The sequence below is a fragment of the Sinohyriopsis cumingii genome, chromosome 9, assembly GCF_028554795.1.
Source record: "Sinohyriopsis cumingii isolate HCF-2022 chromosome 9, ASM2855479v2, whole genome shotgun sequence".
In the NCBI taxonomy this organism is placed as follows: Eukaryota; Metazoa; Mollusca; class Bivalvia; order Unionida; family Unionidae; genus Sinohyriopsis; species Sinohyriopsis cumingii.
The window spans coordinates 84247648-84269316 of NC_142969.1; the positions used below are offsets into that span (position 1 = coordinate 84247648).

Here is a 21669-nt window from a genome sequence, read left to right on the forward strand (position 1 = left end):
CTGGAGATATTCAACTAAGTGTATATTTCCATGTACTTTTCTAGTGTAATGACCTGGGGATATTCAACTAAGTGTATATTTCCATGTACTTTTCTAGTGTAATGACCTGGGGATATTCAACTAAGTGTATATTCCATGTACTTTTCTAGTGTAATGACCTGGGGATATTCAACTAAGTGTATATTTCCACATACTTTTCTAGTGTAATGACCTGAGGATATTCAACTAAGTGTATATTCCATGTACTTTTCTAGTGTAATGACCTGGGGATATTCAACTAAGTGTATATTTCCACGAACTTTTCTAGTGTAACGACCTGAGGATATTCAACTAAGTGTATATTTCCATGTACTTTTCTAGTGCAATGACCTGGGGATATTCAACTAAGTGTATATTCCATGTACTTTTCTAGTGTAACGACCTGAGGATATTCAACTAAGTGTATATTCCATGTACTTTTCTAGTGCAATGACCTGGAGATATTCAACTAAGTGTATATTTCCACGTACTTTTCTAGTGTAATGACCTGGGGATATTCAACTAAGTGTATATTTCCATGTACTTTTCTAGTGCAATGACCTGGAGATATTCAACTAAGTGTATATTTCCATGTACTTTTCTAGCGTAATGACCTGGGGATATTCAACTAAGTGTATATTTCCACGTACTTTTCTAGTGTAACGACCTGAGGATATTCAACTAAGTGTATATTCCATGTACTTTTCTAGTGTAACGACCTGAGGATATTCAACTAAGTGTATATTTCCATGTACTTTTCTAGTGTAATGACCTGGGCATATTCAACTAAGTGTATATTCCATGTACTTTTCTAGTGTAATGCCCTGGGGATAATCAACTAAGTGTATATTCCATGTACTTTTCTAGTGTAATGACCTGAGGATATTCAACTAAGTGTATATTTCCATGTACTTTTCTAGTGTAACGACCTGAGGATATTCAACTAAGTGTATATTTCCATGTACTTTTCTAGTGTAATGACCTGAGGATATTCAACTAAGTGTATATTTCCATGTACTTTTCTAGTGCAATGACCTGGGGATATTCAACTGAGTGTATATTCCATATACTTTTCTAGTGTAATGACCTGAGGATATTCAACTAAGTGTATATTTCCATGTACTTTTCTAGTGCAATGACCTGGGGATATTCAACTAAGTGTATATTCCATGTACTTTTCTAGTGTAACGACCTGAGGATATTCAACTAAGTGTATATTCCATGTACTTTTCTAGTGTAACGACCTGAGGATATTCAACTAAGTGTATATTTCCACGTACTTTTCTAGTGTAATGACCTGGGGATATTCAACTAAGTGTATATTCCATGTACTTTTCTAGTGTAACGACCTGAGAATATTCAACTAAGTGTATATTTCCATGTACTTTTCTAGTGTAATGACCTGAGGATATTCAACTACGTGTATATTTCCATGTACTTTTCTAGTGCAATGACCTGAGGATATTCAACTAAGTGTATATTCCATGTACTTTTCTAGTGTAATGACCTGGGGATATTCAACTAAGTGTATATTCCATGTACTTTTCTAGTGTAACGACCTGAGGATATTCAACTAAGTGTATATTTCCATGTACTTTTCTAGTGTAATGACCTGAGGATATTCAACTACGTGTATATTTCCATGTACTTTTCTAGTGCAATGACCTGGGGATATTCAACTAAGTGTATATTCCATGTACTTTTCTAGTGTAATGACCTGGGGATATTCAACTAAGTGTATATTCCATGTACTTTTCTAGTGTAATGACCTGAGGATATTCAACCAAGTGTATATTCCATGTACTTTTCTAGTGTAATGACCTGGAGATATTCAACTAAGTGTATATTCCATGTACTTTTCTAGTGTAATGACCTGAGGATATTCAACTAAGTGTATATTCCATGTACTTTTCTAGTGCAATGACCTGGAGATATTCAACTAAGTGTATATTTCCACGTACTTTTCTAGTGCAATGACCTGGGGATATTCAACTAAGTGTATATTTCCACGTACTTTTCTAGTGCAATGACCTGGGGATATTCAACTAAGTGTATATTTCCATGTACCAACTAAGTGTATATTCCATGTACTTTTCTAGTGTAATGACCTGAGGATATTCAACTAAGTGTATATTCCATGTACTTTTCTAGTGTAATGACCTGAGGATATTCAACTAAGTGTATATTTCCATGTACCAACTAAGTGTATGTTCCATGTACTTTTCTAGTGTAATGACCTGAGGATATTCAACTAAGTGTATATTTCCATGTACTTTTCTAGTGTAACGACCTGAGGATATTCAACTAAGTGTATATTCCATGTACTTTTCTAGTGTAATGACCTGAGGATATTCAACTAAGTGTATATTCCATGTACTTTTCTAGTGTAATGACCTGAGGATATTCAACTAAGTGTATATTCCATGTACTTTTCTAGTGTAACGACCTGAGGATATTCAACTAAGTGTATATTCCATGTACTTTTCTAGTGTAATGACCTGAGGATATTCAACTAAGTGTATATTTCCATGTACTTTTCTAGTGTAACGACCTGAGGATATTCAACTAAGTGTATATTTCCATGTACTTTTCTAGTGTAATGACCTGAGGATATTCAACTAAGTGTATATTTCCATGTACCAACTAAGTGTATGTTCCATGTACTTTTCTAGTGTAACGACCTGAGGATATTCAACTAAGTGTATATTTCCACGTACTTTTCTAGTGTAATGACCTGAGGATATTCAACTAAGTGTATATTCCATGTACTTTTCTAGTGTAATGACCTGAGGATATTCAACTAAGTGTATATTCCATATACTTTTCTAGTGTAATGACCTGAGGATATTCAACTAAGTGTATATTCCATGTACTTTTCTAGTGTAATGACCTGAGGATATTCAACTAAGTGTATATTCCATGTACTTTTCTAGTGTAACGACCTGAGGATATTCAACTAAGTGTATATTTCCATGTACTTTTCTAGTGTAATGACCTGAGGATATTCAACTAAGTGTATATTTCCATGTACTTTTCTAGTGTAATGACCTGAGGATATTCAACTAAGTGTATATTTCCATGTACTTTTCTAGTGTAACGACCTGGGGATATTCAACTAAGTGTATATTCCATGTACTTTTCTAGTGTAATGATCTGAGGATATTCAACTAAGTGTATATTCCATGTACTTTTCTAGTGTAATGACCTGGGGCTATTCAACTAAGTGTATATTTCCATGTACTTTTCTAGTGTAACGACCTGGGGATATTCAACTAAGTGTATATTCCATGTACTTTTCTAGTGTAATGCCCTGGGGATATTCAACTAAGTGTATATTCCATGTACTTTTCTAGTGTAATGCCCTGGGGATATTCAACTAAGTGTATATTCCATGTACTTTTCTAGTGTAATGCCCTGGGGATATTCAACTAAGTGTATATTTCCATGTACTTTTCTAGTGTAACGACCTGGGGATATTCAACTAAGTGTATATTTCCATGTACTTTTCTAGTGCAATGACCTGGGGATATTCAACTAAGTGTATATTTCCATGTACTTTTCTAGTGTAATGACCTGGGGATATTCAACTAAGTGTATATTTCCATGTACTTTTCTAGTGCAATGACCTGGGGATATTCAACTAAGTGTATATTTCCATGTACCAACTAAGTGTATATTTCCACGTACTTTTCTAGTGTAACGACCTGGGGACATTCAACTAAGTGTATATTCCATGTACTTTTCTAGTGTAACGACCTGGGGATATTCAACTAAGTGTATATTTCCATGTACTTTTCTAGTGTAATGCCCTGGGGATATTCAACTAAGTGTATATTCCATGTACTTTTCTAGTGTAACGACCTGGGGACATTCAACTAAGTGTATATTCCATGTACTTTTCTAGTGTAACGACCTGAGAATATTCAACTAAGTATATTTCCATGTACTTTTCTAGTGTAACAACCTGGGGATATTCAACTAAGTGTATATTCCATGTACTTTTCTACTGTAATGACCTGGGCATATTCAACAAAGTGTAGCACAAGTAAATGCACATTAACCTACACAGTTTTAATTGATTTTGCATTGTCTGGAGCATTAGTGTTTCAACAATATCAATTTTTGAAGAAAATAAATACTTCAACATTTCACAAGCAATTACCAAATAACTGCTTATAAATCAAGATGCAAACAACATAGACCAGAGACTCTGATCTGTGATAACATAATGTGCCTGCAGATCAGGATCCATGCTGTTTGTTCCACTGACTACTCCCACCAAATTGCATAGCTTTTGCACTTAATCAGTAATGATACTACTACAATATCAAGTTAATGAATTTATGTTGGACAAGATTATAAACTGGACACTTCTATATAGCTTCAAACTGATAGTTCATCTGCCTTTTTTCATCTGCTGTATTACTATATTATACTTTTCCATTCTGATGCACTGTGATTTTAAGGTTGCCCAACCTCATCATGGCAAAGTAAGAAATTCTTCCTCTCACTCATTACAATTTAGTTATCAGTCAGTCACTGTTGGCAGTGCTCAAAGTATCAATCACAGTTAGTATCAATCTCTGTCTTAATATGATAGTGCTCACAGTATGAATAAGTCTTAATAAGATAGCAGTACTCACAGTATCAATCACTCTCTTAATAAGATAGCAGTAAACAGTTAGTATCAAGGAGTCTTAATAACATAGCAGTGCTCACTGTTAGTACTAATCACAGTATTATGGCAACAGTACTCACAGTATCACTGTCTTAAAAAGACAATGGTGCTCACAGTATCAATCTCTATCTTTATACCATAGCAGTGTGCACTGTAGCAATCATTAACTTAATAAGATAGCAATGCTCACAGTATCAGCAGTGACTGCCCCTGTCTTAATAAGACATGCAGTATTCAGATTATCAATCACTGTCTTAATAAGACAGCAGTGGCAACTGTTAATACTAATCACTGCCTCAGAACAGTGCTCACAGTTCAGTTATTATCAATCACTGTCTTAATAAGACAAAAACGCTCACAGTATCAATCACTGTCTTAATAAGAAAACAGTGCTCACAAACTGGTCTTCTCTAAGAAAGTATTTATTTCAGCCATTTCTTCCAAGGGATTCCCCCATTTCTTCCTCTACCAAATGTACTGGCTGCCATGTATAACAATATATCATCTGCTGAAAAATGGTATTAAACACTACAAAACCAAACCCCAAAACCTAAACTATAAGTCATACAGTTCATGTACGGTGTATGATATGAATTGTTTGTGAAATGAGTGTTAATTTGAGAATTTAATTATACACACCTTTAAATGATGATTGTTTCAGCTGCTTATTTCTTTTCCCTCTGATCAATATTATTTGGAAGATCATGATATAAATGCATACAATAAAATCAATGTTAAAAGACCATAGGCATTTATGGATGAGGGCAATTTTCTTATGTATCTTAAGGAAGCAAAGAGAAATTACCACTGAACCAAATGAAATTACCATTGAACCAAATGAAATTACCACTGAACCAAATGAAATTACCATTGAACCAAATGAAATTACCACTGAACCACTGAACCAAACGAAATTACTACTTTACCACTGAACCAAATGAAATTACCACTGAACCAAATGAAATTACCACTTTACCACTGAACCAAATGAAATTACCACTGAACCAAATTAAATTACCATTGAACCAATGGAAGCTTTTACCTTCCCAGAGCAGTTACAATACACTTACGGGCAAAACAAGCTACAATAAACAATCTGAATTAAAACTGCCTTCTGTTTGCATGCTAATCCTGCTAATCTAAGCAATGATGCAGTTATTTTTCCCCTTCAAGTGGTCATTTAGCAATGACAGCTATAATAAAGACATGCAAACTTGTGTGTTATCTTTCACACAGGCATGTATGACTTCTATTTGTCAGTCATGGGCACTCTTGTGTTATCTTTCACACAGGCATGTATGACTTCTAATTGTCAGTCATGGGCACTCTTGTGTTATCTATCACACAGGCATGTATGACGTTTAACTGTCAGTCATGGGCACTCTTGTGTTATCTTTCACACAGGCATGTATGACTTCTAATTGTCAGTCATGGGCACTCTTGTGTTATCTTTCACACAGGCATGTATGACTTCTAATTGTCAGTCATGGGCACTGAGAATCCTGATTTTTACAAAATACCATTTACTCAACAGGAAGATGGCAAGGAAGAGTTACTGGAGTTATCAATTTCCCACTTGATGAGGGTAGCCAACACTATGCTCAGTTTGAAAAACAGCAATCTAAATATTTACTTACAAACAGTTGTGCTTTTTTAATTAGAACCACACAAATACCTGTTTGGCTATTTCTCTCAGACATTTGACACCACTTTCAAAGTCAGGAAATACAATAGAGCCGTATTTTTTGCATTCTGGTAAGGGTCTAATCTTCATTGTAACCTCTGTCACAACTCCAAGTGTTCCTGAAATGTAACACTATTAGTTAGAATACCTAAAACTGATAACATATTTTCTTGGTTGCCTTTCTTGTTTCAGTTTTTACTGCTGATTTCTCGTGACAGTGGTAATAACAAGCTTAAATCAATGCATTTCTGCATGCCACACAGATTCTAACTTTCTATGATAATGACGTTATATTTGTTTCTTGTAATTAATTCTAGGAGACATAAATAAATGGAGAAAGCTTGCCAGATGAAGTCATCACCTTTCTTTTACTTTGCTGCATGATTTTTTTAATTATGAAGATGGAAATTAAACCAACATATACTTTACCGTGACACACTGTCAGTGTTTGCTAACAAAATGGTCTCTTTTTCAAGTGCATAAGCTGTCAAAATTTAACTTTTGCACTTGTAAGTCATCAATCCCAGCCTGCCATAATAACAGCAAAACTTTGGAATAAAGATCTAGAAAGATCATCATTGATCTATTTCAGTGCTGTGCCGGGATGAACAAAACCATAATTTTCCACACATTGGAATTGGAAAAGATAACATAAAAAGAATAGCTTGCCTTCATGAAGACAAAATGGTATCCTTTTTATGTCTTGTTTGTGTAACAAATAAAACGACTGAAATTTACATGAATGGTGCAATAAATGTAGAATAAACCTACGGAATAAATGTAGAATAAACTTATGGAATAAATGCAGAATAAACTTATGGAATAAATGTAGAATAAACTTATGGAATAAATGTAGAATAAACCTATGGAATAAAAATAAACTTATGGAATTTATGCAAAATGAAAGTTTTGTTGTTATATTTCAGTAAGCTGCATGTGTGACCATACAAGTAGGCTCAATACCTATGAGCTTAGAAACAAAAAAAGGTGTTTGGGATAGAAGCGAGTAATAATAGCATTTCTGTTTGACTGTAACAAGAAAGATGTTATTAAATCAACACATGGATATACAACAACACTAGATTGTGAGACAGAGTAACAGGTGCCCTGCAATGACATGACATAATTAAGATTATCATGAACATTACATCTCACACCTGGCCCATGTTTAATTGTCCTGATTGGAAGTAAACGGTTGGCACCTGAGATTAATCACCAACAGGTCCAACTTGGTGCATACATTCAATGACCAGACTCATAATAACCTTGACATTTAACCCTTCGACCCCAAGATCTATAACTTTCTTTCCTAAACAAAGTGTAAGCCATCCATAAAGTTTGATCGTGGAGATTATTCTAGAACAAAACCACAACCTTTGACATCCTGACCCAAAAATCATTATGATTTCTGTTTACCATAACTGAACTTTGGACTAAAACAACACTTTGTATGTGACAACCATTTTTCTTTCAGGCAGGGACCGCTCAGGTGGTCTACTGGTCATACCAAAGACTGATAAAAATGGTACTAACAGCTGCCTCTCTAGGCACACAGCATTAAGAGGTTAGTGTAAGGACTGGTCGGCATGGTTTCAGGATAATGTGACTGGGTGGGATATGATGCTACCTGTCTGCGGCATGATGTCCCAGTGCTAGACATCACTATAAACTGCCACACTGCAGACATCGTAGCAATATGACTGAAAAATTGTTAAAGCTATATTAAAATCACACACACACAAACAAACACTCTTTTAGGCACAATGACCTTGACCTCTGACCTTCTCTTATCACCCAACTCGCAATCCATCCATTAACACCTACAACAGAGCATATGGGTTTTTTTTTATAAAAAATTCAGCCATAGTTATTGTGACATTTGATTCTAAAATGAATGTCTTCCTTAATTCTGAACCTTGGCCCTTTCGATCCCAAAATAACTGACTTTGTACATATACTAGGTGCAATACATTCACAAAGTTTGGCAAAGTAGCATGTGCTAGCTAATCAAATGCATGGATTTACTGTTGGTAGAACTGTCAAGTGCGTGAAACAGAAGTCTGTACAGAAATGATGCAGGAATATAAACACCAAAATTCAACTGCAAACTTTCTTTAAATGCAAAGTTCCTCAGTTTTGGAGCCTATCTTGGATTCTGTTGTCATACCATGATGTATTAATCAGTAATGAATTTAAGAAGAAATATGTATTCAGACAGGATTAAGGTACTGTAAACCACAGAGTGGGAAGGGATAAGACTGTACCATTCATCTAAAACTGCATGGAATTGAACTGAACAAATTTTATTTTGTAAAACATATAAATGCAAGGAAAATATATATCCAAAAGTGTCACAAAAATAGTCAAAATATGGAATATAAATTAAGTATAATACTCCTGTGATCTCAAAATTATTTGAAAAACTAACATTATATAGTCTGCCTTTTGACAGACATTTGAAAATGTATGTACATTTGGATATCTTGAATGGATACTCAGCTTGGCTGATTTTAAGCCATTTACAAAATGAAGTTATGAAATTGATTAGCAAGGCCCTTAATTTTAAGAAGATGGGGAATTAAACTTCCAAATCCTCTAAGGCCAGATGACAGTCTTCATACAAAATGCACCAGAATAAGATGAAAGGTGATTACAAGAAATGCCATTCAGGAGAATAGAACTGGAAAGATGAAACCTGTCAAACCCACATGCTTAGAAAATGTGAATATAAATGGACTAAAGCATCTCAATGCTCAATTGTCTTCATCAAGTTTGGTCATTAAGTTTGATAATCAAGTTTGGTAATCAAGTTTGGTAATCAAGTTTTGTCAATAAGTCTGGTCATCAAGTTTGGTCATTAAGTTTGGTCATCAAGTTTGGACATTAAGTCTGGTCATCAAGTTTGGTCATTAAGTCTGGTCATCAAGTTTGGTCATTAAGTTTGGTTATCAAGTTTGGTCATTAAGTCTGGTCATCAAGTTTGGTCATTAAGTTTGGTCATCAAGTTTGGTCATTAAGTTTGGTCATCAAGTTTGGTCATTAAGTCTGGTCATCAAGTTTGGTCATTAAGTCTGGTCATCAAGTTTGGTCATTAAGTTTGGTCATCAAGTTTGGTTATCAAGTTTGGTCATTAAGTCTGGTCATCGAGTTTGGTCATTGAGTCTGGTCATCAAGTTTGGTCATTAAGTCTGGTCTTCAAGTTTGGTCATTAAGTTTGGTTATCAAGTTTGGTCATCAAGTTTGGTCATCAAGTTTGGTCATTAAGTCTGGTCATCAAGTTTGGTCATTAAGTCTGGTCATCAAGTTTGGTCATTAAGTTTGGTCATCAAGTTTGGTTATCAAGTTTGGTCATTAAGTCTGGTCATCGAGTTTGGTCATTGAGTCTGGTCATCAAGTTTGGTCATTAAGTCTGGTCTTCAAGTTTGGTCATTAAGTTTGGTTATCAAGTTTGGTCATCAAGTTTGGTCATTAAGTTTGGTCATCAAGTTTGGTTATCAAGTTTGGTCATTAAGTCTGGTCATCAAGTTTGGTCATTAAGTTTGGTCATCAAGTTTGGTCATTAAGTCTGGTCATTAAGTTTGGTCATTAAGTTTGGTTATCAAGTTTGGTCATTAAGTCTGGTCATCAAGTTTGGTCATCAAGTTTGGTCATCAAGTTTGGTTATCAAGTTTTGGTCATTAAGTCTGGTCATCAAGTTTGGTCATTAAGTCTGGTCATCAAGTTTGGTCATTAAGTCTGGTCATCAAGTTTGGTCATTAAGTTTGGTCATCAAGTTTGGTTATCAAGTTTGGTAATTAAGTCTGGTTATCAAGTTTGGTAACTATATACCACAAACCTTCTGATCCCATCATGAAATGGTGTATATCTGGTCCTGAGGAGATGCGTGGAACTTGACAATTCTTTTCCATCACACCGAGGGGTGTTACAAATTTTATATGCACTATCTGCAAAGCAAACATAAAATATCACGTTCATTCTTCTTGTAAATGTTTCTTTCTCTTCAATAAAACCTGAATGGTACAAAACATCTTTGTTAAAGTAAATTCAAAAAATAAATGCTTCTAAAATTAAAAAACATGCTAGAAGCCCAAACTACATTCCAATTTTGTATAAGAAAATTTACAAAAAAAATAATTCTCAACAAATTTGTATATTTTTATATACAGTAAGGATGGACAAATGTAACAATAAATGGTGCCTTCAGTCAGTGATTGATAAATCTTTTACTAGGTGTCTAGGGCAATGCGAACAGCTACCATATGTTGAATTTGGGGTGATAGTATGGTGTTTGTGCCAGGTATTGAGGGCAATCTGAATACTGGATCTGACTAATATATCCTGAATACTAGAAGGTGATCCAGTGCTTATGCCAGAAATCTAGGGCTAACGAAATGCTGAGATTTGGCAACCATATGCTGATTTCAGGTCACTGATATGTTTAATTCAAGCAGTTGGTCCAGTGACTGTGCCAGGAACATAGTACTAACAAACTGCTAGGTCTGGCTACAATATACTTAATTTAGGACAGTAGTCTAGTGCTTGTGCCTAGATTCTATGGCTAACAGAATACTGGGTCTGGGTAACTGTATCATGAATTCAGGTAATTAGTCTGGTATTTGTGCCAGGAATCTAGGGCTACCAATGCTGAAATCTAGGGCTAAGAATGCTGAATCTGAGCTACCATAACTTAAATAATTCAGTCTGTTAGTCCAGTGCTTGTGCCAGGAGTCTAGGACTAACACAATTCTGGGTATGTTTACCATATACTGAATTCATGCATGGCTGAATGACAAAATTTAAAGAAAATTCTTGTGGTTGAATTTAATTCATACATGAGGTTGGTTTAAACAAAGGAGTTATTATATTGTCTTTCACTTTAGTTAGCATCTTCGCACTTTGATAAGATCAAAACATACCAAATGTTCACACTGCTTGCCGTTAACTGTATAAGCACTAATAAAATCAGTCTAAGCACGAATATTTATAAATATGTGCAACCTCAGATCATAACCATAATTTATCTACAGTGTTCCACAGCAATCAAAAAAAACCCCTGCAAGATAGGTTCTTTTTGCAAGAATCTGTGTACATCACATTCACCTGCTAGGTAAAACAGGCAAGAACTCTAACAAATAAAAAAAGAACACAGTGATCTGTAGATGCATAGATCTTTTGAGGATAATAACATGACAACTTATTCATGGTTATCTATCAAAACCTGCAAGACTTGTTGCATTCACAAAATATGTTGTCATATACCAGATAATGTACCAAGTAAGTTAATAATAATAATAATAAAAATAATAATCACTAACCAAAGTGATATGTCAAAATTCTGCATCTTCAATAATGACCATGACATGCAAAAAATTTCACAGTGATCCATCAAAAACTGCATGATTAATTAAGACCACATCATTCTGTTATACAGTTGAAAGACAAAAAGGACATTACCTCTAAAAGAAATTGTGGAGGGACAGTAATTGGTCAGTAAGTGCATCTTCAAATAATTACCATGTACAAATTTTCATGGGAACCCAATGAAACTGAGAACAGTTACGTCCATGATATTCTGTTTTGTACTACCATAGGTTTCAAGTCAATAAAGGGGAATAACTCTAGCAATAATCAAAGAAGCACAGTGAATTGTCAATACACACATCTGCTGATGTTGACAATAATATTGCTTCCCCTTAGTGAATTACTCAACAAACTGCAACAAAATATCACAAGCCAGTCTAATGCTAGTCATGAGATGGACATCAAATACATAATACATATGCTGGTATTGTTGAGATAGGCGACACTACCCTTTAGGCTATCAGTGGATTATGAAACTTGTCCAGCCCTGATCTGTTCTTGATAGACTTTGTTTTTTGATTATAAAAAGTAATTATACAGATACTGAAACTGTTAACGTGACTAAATCTGCATTTATAATCATCTTAAGTGCATTCCAAATTCGATGTTATGCCTTGACTTGGAAGGAGTGAAGAATTGTCTTCAATGCAAAGAATCTAACCCTGGTCATCATTCAAATGGGCTTTTGACCTTGGAAATTTTGCAGCAATGTAAAAATATTTTTTTGGCCAATCCATCCATTACATGTATTTTCATTTGATTTCATTATTCTGTATTTTGCATTTATGCTCTCATTTTCCTTCAAACCGCATTCATCATTTCATCTGCATGCATTCGGCATTTCATTTGCATTCATTCTGCATTCTATTTTCATTCACTTGTAAAACTACCATTTTAGGGTCTGCAATTAAAGATTTTCATTTGAATTCATGTGTAAGCCTCCAACAGGTACCAGATTTAGGATATGATTACTCAAAATGAAGGACTTGGTCTAGAGTGCTCAATATTGTGACTACTCAAAGTGGTGGACTTGACCTGGCCTTGAGTACTCAATATTGTGACTACCTGAAGTGGTGGACTTGACCTGGCCTTGAGTACTCAATTTTGTGACTACTCTAGCCTTGTGTACTCAATTTTGTGACTACTCTAGCCTTGTGTACTCAATTTTGTGACTATTCACAGTGGTGGGCTTGACTCAGCCTTGAGTACTCAATTTTGTGACTACTCTAGCCTTGTATACTCAATTTTGTGACTATTCACAGTGGTGGGCTTGACTCAGCCTTGAGTAATCAATATTATGACTACTCAAAGTGATGGGCTTGACTCTGCCATGGGTACTCAATATTGTAACAACTCAAAGAGGGAGACTTGACTTGGCCTTGAGTACTCAATAAAATGGCCACATACTGTACTATCTTAAGCCAGGTCTGAGAACATGCCTACCCACCCACCCCTTTCTGAACAATGTTTAAACTGGAAAACATTTCATTCATATATCAACAATACAAATGTTGCCCTTTAGTGTCTGATTACTAAAAGCTGTACATCAGTGAGCAATAAATCACAAAAACTGTACATCAATGAGAAAGAAATCACAAAAACTGTACATCAATAAGAAATCAATCACAAAAAAATGTATGTCAGTGAGAAATCAATCACAAAAAATGTATGCCAGTGAGAAATCAATCAAAATAAAAGATTCAGATTCTCTGTAATCATGGTCGACTGATTGGAATGCAGTATTTCATGTAACATTTCCATCATTTGTCTAGACAGCAAGATCATGACCATGGGTTGCTTTCAATGCAATCAAATATGGCTGGCTGTATTCAAACTGAGAAAAATATGCAGACTGTGTTCTAGACATGAAAAGTCCAATATATGAGCTAAACATCGGTACAGCTTTACTGGAACAGAGATGGCATAGCTTGCCAGATTGCTGAATTGAAAGTAGGTCATGTAAAACAACAGTATATACGGACCACATATATGCATGTTGGATCATAGACAAGAATAAAAGTTCCATTGCTTCCCGTAAGGCAGAATTATTCTTAATTAAAAAGAAAATCATAAATACTACACATTCTAAATTCTCAATACAAGTCAGTTTTTGTCAGGTACCTGAGCCTAAGATTTACTGGAGTAATACTCAAGCACTATTCCTGCACTGCCTTTACCTATCTGTAGATTTTATACCAAAGTGTCCTTTTGAGGCAGAATTCCATTTATTTCAGAAAAGATAACTGTATCTCTCAAAAAGTAATTATTTGAGAATACGCCACTCCAAAGATATAAAGTGCAAAGACAGTTCATCTGACAAAGTCAAATCTTATTAGGACACATGATACAAATGCAACCTAAATTTCATGCCAATTTCTCAGTATGGTGCTAGAGATAGTAGCCAGACAAGAATGTGATGGATGGACACAAATAAAAATGAGATAACCCATAAATTGCTTATCAGAATCCCATTTTTTGTACTGGACACAATCTCAAGTTATAACACAAAAATATTGTACAAATTCATGTCATTAAAGATATCTCAAGGTTTTTATTTGCAGGGATATAATGACTTAACCATATACCAGATCTTCAATGTTTCCATAAATATTCTTCTTCATCCCTGAGGCTCTTGTTGCTACCCATCCTCCAAGGGAGCTAAATTCCATTGAATCTGGTTCATGGCCCGTGCAGAAACCTTTCTTGGCTAACTGGAAACAGGAGAAAACAGAAAACATTGCAATCACTAACTTACTTCAAGTTTCCAAATTTGACAGAAGAATCTTCATATAAGATATTCATTTAATATGGAGATCATGCATAATTTCCAATATTTACCAACAGAAGACTACATGCATGTCGATAAGTCAAAGTTCAAGAGGTTACATATTTCTGCTTGTTACATACCATCCTATAAAGTTTTTGATACTGGACATTTTTGTGAATAATAACACACACCTAAAGTGTCAAGAACCTAGTGATCGCACATGCTTTCCGCTATGGTTGATGAACACTTCAAATTACATTAGAGCTGGGTACCCAGAAATTTTTTGTACCACAGTGTTTCCCAACATAGCCTAATAAATACCACAATTATATTAGGGGCCAATAATTAAATGTTCTGTCAATAACTGTAAAAATATCTTGTTCCGATTAAGAGCAAAATAACTCCATCTTGTATCCATTATATTCTTAGGAAACAAAATACAGTTGCATTATCTTGAGACAAAAGAAAAGAAAATATTTCAGCTCAATAGAAAATCACAGGCCCCCACCCCCAATGTTTAAATGGTCAGCATAAAAAAATTGATCAATTTGTGATGTTATGTTAATTGTTATACAAGTTGCAATCTAAAAGCTGCAAACTAAAGTGTGTATTTAAAGTGGGATGATTAAGTTTACACTATAGCTGCCACTATGAAGGGCATTCTGCTGACATTAGAGAACCTATTATATAAAAAACCAGGAAGTGTTGATAATGAAGTCCACATTTCTCTAACAACACTATTGGTATAGCAAGCAGGAAAACTTTCAGAATGATACCAACACCTGGGGAAGATATTTACCAGAGAGGGACAGTAAATATTAAACATACTTATTCAACGAATGAGAAAATATTTAACGGACTTGAAAACTTCAGACAGAAAACAAGTGTGCTCCTGAAAATCGAAGAATGAATCAAAGTCTTCCAAAGGAATACAAATATTTAACACATTCATGTATGCTAGTAAATAGTTGAAACATAATACTTTTTTTTTCTTTCAATCTGAATTTGTTTTTTAAAAGTTGGATTTTGCCTGAATCTGTTTCACAATTCATTTGGCCACTGCATTCGCATATGTGACAAGTGCCAAAGATATGATTAAAGGATCATAAATACAATTATATTTTTCAACATTAATTTGCGAAAGATACAATAATTTAAAAAAAGAAAATAAGATACAAAAAATTGTATTTTTTTTTGTCATGAATATCTTGAAAGTCATATTAACAAGATTCCACAGGAATTTTCATACATTCCGTAATGATGGAAACTACCAATGTAACGGTGCAGTAAAAAAGTACTGAGGTAGACCAGTGTACAAATAATGCCATGCATCTCTAGTTCATACTTGCTCTGGCCTTCTGGAAAGTCTGCTTTTTATAACCATTCTTTGCATTAATTCATCAAGCTTATTAACACCAATAATTAGTTTTAAGACAAAAATAGCTCCTTTGACTAGCATAAAATTATGTATAAATACATTACAGATTGCAAGTACAGATTAAGGTCATGTGTGAGGTAGGACAAGGATTTTCCAAACTGGCCTTCTCCCTGGAATATGTCTATCCAAACTGATATGGAAGATGCATCATCATAATTACTTTAGGGTTCCATCAACTTTATTTTAGCAGGGCACTAAAAACTTAGTACAGCCTTGTCTCAGAGAGTTGCTTCCAGGAACTAATATCCCCTTTGAAACTTTAAAAGTCAGCCAAACCAGCAAGTAAGGGGCCCAAATAGTTTCCTGACTGAACATAAAAAAGTTCAATAAAATTTGTTAGCGCTCAATTCTTATCTCTCAACTACACATTCAAACAAAAGTGTACATCATAACTGGGCTTTGTCTGCCTAATACAATCAGATCGCTTTGATGATAACTGGTTGTCCTCTACAACATCTACACCATCAGGTTTCAATACTGACATGTATACAAAAAAACTACATACGAGTTGCATTATGCATTTGAACTATAACTTATCATTTGAACTATAAGCTATCAATTGAACTATAAGCTATCATTTTAAACTATAGGCTAACATTTTAACTATGAGCTATCGTTTGAACTATAAGTTATCTTTCATATGGACATTCAAGGGCTTAAGATATACTTGTTACCACTAGTCACTAGTGGCTTGATCAGTGCATAGGTTATGAATAACATTGAAGTTCCACACTCCCATGCCAAAGAAGCAACCCTGTGTTTAAATGTCTTTCATAAATCTGCAATCACTTGTAAATGATGCCATGAATGGGAACAATTAAGTCAGACAAATTTATTCTGTTTACGCAAAATCACTTTAATGTGAAAATTTTAGAGGCAACCAGTGTTGGGTATAAAAGATTTGGCCGTATTTTTATAAAATGCCTTTCCTCAATATGATAAAACATTCCAATTTTCATGCACTTAGGACAACTATTATGAATAATTAATATGACAGTAGAAAAAAAACAAGGATTCCTTACCCATCTCTCAAGATCTTGCCCAATAATGCCGGCTTCACAATGTGCTGTCATATTTTTCTCATCTACCCATAAAATCTTGTTCTGAAAATTTGAAGAGAAAAAAATCATCTCAGTTTAATTCTCTATTATTGCAGGGTGCCTAATTTTGGACCCCACAACCCACAAATGTATGTACCAACCAAAATTATCACAAATAAAATAGCTTTTCAGTGGGATAGATTAAACTAATGGAACTGGAGTTACAGTAAAACATGTCCTAAGAAACTACTTTTTGTCAACCAAATGTCATCTCGCAAAACCGGTGGACCCTCATATAAATACATCTGTGAAGAAAGTCAGTTTCCAATGTATAAGTTCAACTGGTTTGATAAGAAAAATGCTAATAATTACTGTAGGTATATTTCATTCTTTATTCCTGTTTAATTCAGTTTCTGTAAAACTATTCTATGCACTGGTAACAGCACTCAAAATCTGGGACCTCCCTAACTCTAGATGGTTGCATTGCCATCTGAGATGATACATCATGTCCTAGCCATTACACATTCATCTTGCATTTTTGAGACACACCCCTTTGTCTCACGGTCCAATGTCCACTTAACTGTACCCACCCTAGCCAGATGGAGGAGCACATGTGGAATCCTGCTTACAGCGCCAAATGTGATTGGGAAAAATGCAAAGCTGAAATGGGGTTCGAATCCAGGACATCGAGAACTCTAGAAAGACGCTTTACTATTTGAGCCATCTGGGCTGACAAGTCCTGTCCTACTCATTTCACATTGAGAAAATATATACAGCATTACAAATACAGTGATCGACATTATCATTTTTATCTTCAGTTCACATGAAGTCTTTTAGAATATAAATTGTGAAGTTAACTACAGAGTTAACATTTCCTAACATGGAGTTAACACTTTCTTAACAAGGAGTTAACACTTTCTTAACATGGAGTTAACACTTTCTTAACAACATGGAGTTAACACTTTCTTAACAACATGGAGTTAACACTTTCTTAACAACATGGAGTTAACACTTTCTTAACATGGAGTTAACACTTTCTTAAGTCCTGTCCATAAACTGCAATGTTAGTTATAATAATATCTACTCAATAAATGTATCGAGAGCCAAAAGAAAAAAATCAAAGTCAACAGCGATATACCTAATTTGATACAAACATTGAATGGATCAACTCAATAAACTAAAGAATGTACATGATTACAGTGAACATTTGATGAGATCACTGACCTTGACACATTCATCAATGTGTACAGGTCTTAATAACAGCAACATCAATAAAGGAGAAGAGACTATAAACAAGTACAATAACTGCATAACTATCTCATCTAGAAAATGCAACTAACTTAGAAGAAAATGAAAATGCAAATAACTTAGAAGTAAATGACAATGACTTCAATTCATCTTGGTCATTATTTACGGTAACTCCACAGACAAACCATTTACTAGGGAACATGCCATGCTACATTTTCAAAGCAATGTGAGAAGATCCCTCAATATGACATCATCAGATTTATGCAATGTGAGAAGATCTCTCTATATGACATCATCAGATTTATGCAATATGAGATCTCTCTATACGACATCATCATATTTATGCAATGTGAGAAGATCTCTCTATATGACATCATCAGATTTATGCAATATGAGATCTCTCTATATGACATCATCAGATTTATGCAATGTGAGAAGATCTCTCTATATGACATCATCAGATTTATTCAATGTGAGAAGATCCCTCAATATGACATCATCAGATTTATGCAATGTGAGAAGATCCCTCAATATGACATCATCAGATTTATGCAATGTGAGAAGATCTCTCAATATGACATCATCAGATTTATGCAATGTGAGAAGATCTCTCAATATGACATCATCAGCTTTATGCAATGTGAAAAGATTTCTCAATATGACAGATTTTTGCAATGTGAAAAAATCTCTCAATATGACAACATCAGATTTATGCATGTTTTCAAAACAGCTGAACAATAAATATAACCTATTACAACAACAATGTGTGTCCATGACTGTCAATCATTTCAAGATGGAATAGGGACAATGATAATAATGATGCTACAATAACAGTTTGTAACATCTACGGTAACTTCAGTCTGGTTTAAGGTCTGTATGATACAACTTTACCTTATAAATACAAGAGAACCAATAACCAGACTCAACCTTACCCCTCATTTCTGGACTGCATCTCAATTCAAAACAATATGGATTCTGCCTGTGCTGAGTTGATTCAGCAATTATGATTACAAAGTATTAACTATAGGCCTTGCATGTCTATATATGCTTTTCAGCAATTCATAGTGTTGAAATACCTGTGTTGCAAATAAGTATGCCCACTGGTAGAGCTTAGCATGTGGTCACTCACACCATTATATTCATAGAGTAAAATCAAAGCATGCATGCCAATTATGGTCATAACTAAAGTGACCACTCAAACCAGGGTTTTACATTATTATCATAGTTCTGTATAATGTTCTGTGTTCTTTACTGCCATTTTTATATTTGATAAGCTGATACAACTACAAATATTGACTATAACTGTTCAACTAAATTTCCATCTCTTTCATTTTTAGGATGGATGTTTGCAAAGATTCATCTCTACATTTCCAGATATCTTACTTAGTAATAGTTATTTCCCTTTGAATGACAGCTAGGTCACATTTGTCAACTGTCATGCATCGTAGTTATTTATAATGATATATTCCAGTCTCACTGGTATTATCATTGGCTGTAACTGAATTTCATGAAATGTATCCTGAAAATGAATTGCTCCATTACAATTATTTATAAATGTAAACATGAATTATTTCTATGGGATTAGTCTTTATATTGGATTTAGAAAAAAAACTACATGGCAATACAATTATATTTCTTTCTTTTTCTTGGGGTTTAGATATGAAAAAAGCATCTGCATTATCATCTATAATGTTCATATCTAACAATACTACAGGTCAATATTAACTGAAAATTATTCTTAGGTGAAAAAAAATGGGTCTTCTTTAGTCGTATCTTCTGGTACAAAAAATGACCAAAGGTTTCTAGAACTGAAGAGTCTCTGTCTGCTACTGATGCATGTACAGCTGTATCTTCCTTTTAGTATTAATACACAATGCAGACATGTAATACACAATGCAGTCATGTAATAAACAATGCAGACATGTAATACACAATGCAGACATGTCATAAACAATGCAGACATGTAATCACACAATGCAGACATTTAATAAACAATGCAGACATGTAATACACAATGCAGACATGTAATACACAAATACACAATGCAGACATGTAATAGACAAGGTAACTGTTGTTCACTTTTGACAAAACAGCTTATGTGCACTTGAGGATATTGTGGAATTGCCTTCTTGTAAAGTACACTATATCAAAGAAAGCAGTGTTAAGGCTACTAGTTCTTCTCATTGTCATACCATTTGTGAAGTATCAAGGGAGACAATCATCCTTGTTTCATTAGCTGGACATTCAAGGGCTGAAGACACGCTTGTTCCCCCTGCAATCAAAGAAATTTATCTTGAAATTCATGTATGAACTATACATCTAATTGTTATTCTAAGGAAATACTGTATCACTATTGTCTTAAAATTAAATGCTTTTGTAACATTTTGTATGCTGAATTAACCATGCACTATGGGACATGCCTGATTCACAAGTGTGCCCAGATATCCCACTAGGGGTAAATACTCCCAAGTCCTGTCCTCTACTCACATGTTCTTTTTACACAATACAGGGGTTACACAGGGAATACTTTTACACTTTCATTTTCAAAAGTTAGTTTGAACTCTGATAAACATTAGAAGTATGTGTGCAAACATTAGGCTGCACTTAGTTACAAAAGAAAGGCCTTATTTACACAATAAGTGACATGACTATATTATATACTTAGGTACAAAAGAAAGGCTCTATATACACAGCAAAAAAACATGACTGTATTATAAACTTAGTTTCCAAAGGCCTTATATACATGAAAAATGACATGACTATTACACACTTAGTTACCAAAGGCCTTACATACATGGCAAATGACATAACTGTATTATACACTTAAGTTACAAAAAGATTATTTACATGAAAAATGACATGACTATTATACACTTGGTTACTAAAGGCCTTACATAAATGGTAAATTACAGGACTATTATACACTTAGTTAATGACATGACTGCATTATATACTTAAGTTACAAAACGCCTTGTACACATGGCAAATGACACGATTGTATTATAAACTTAGTTACAAAAGAAAGGCCTTGAATACACAGCAAATGACATGATTATATCATACACTCTCAGTACACACCAGTCTTGTTTTGTCAAATCCTGAGTGTAAACAAAGACGAAAAGAAGTGTTAAAGATAACAGTCTGTGGAGAAGTCAGTAAAATAAAATGCACCCTTTTAGAATTATCTGCTTATGGGGAGAGCTTCAGATTTTGTCCCTTCACAATAAATACTGGTGCCAATAAATCTATGGTGTCATAACTGACAACGGAATTTACAATGCAAGAACTGAAAATAGATTCTATTTGGAAAATAATTATGTTATTTCTTGTTTATAATCAGCATATCAATTAGATGGATTGTTTTGTTTGCAGTCTCCACATTTACCGCACCACCTGGCATGCCAAATTTTGAGGCAGCTGGTATTTGGTACACTT

At 34.4% G+C, this 21669-nt stretch overlaps 1 protein-coding gene across 1 annotated transcript in view; it reads right to left on the bottom strand.

The window, feature by feature from the left end:
• LOC149792155 (alkyldihydroxyacetonephosphate synthase, peroxisomal-like) overlaps positions 1-21669 on the bottom strand; it is a 58554-nt gene that overhangs the window by 23020 nt on the left and 13865 nt on the right. The window contains exons 7-11 of the mRNA XM_089969537.1: positions 20427-20506; positions 16969-17049; positions 14327-14452; positions 10216-10324; positions 6372-6499 (exon numbers count right to left, since the gene is read on the bottom strand). Of these exons, the coding sequence (XP_089825663.1) occupies positions 6372-6499; positions 10216-10324; positions 14327-14452; positions 16969-17049; positions 20427-20506 (524 nt within the window). The remainder of the gene's footprint in view (positions 1-6371; positions 6500-10215; positions 10325-14326; positions 14453-16968; positions 17050-20426; positions 20507-21669) is intronic.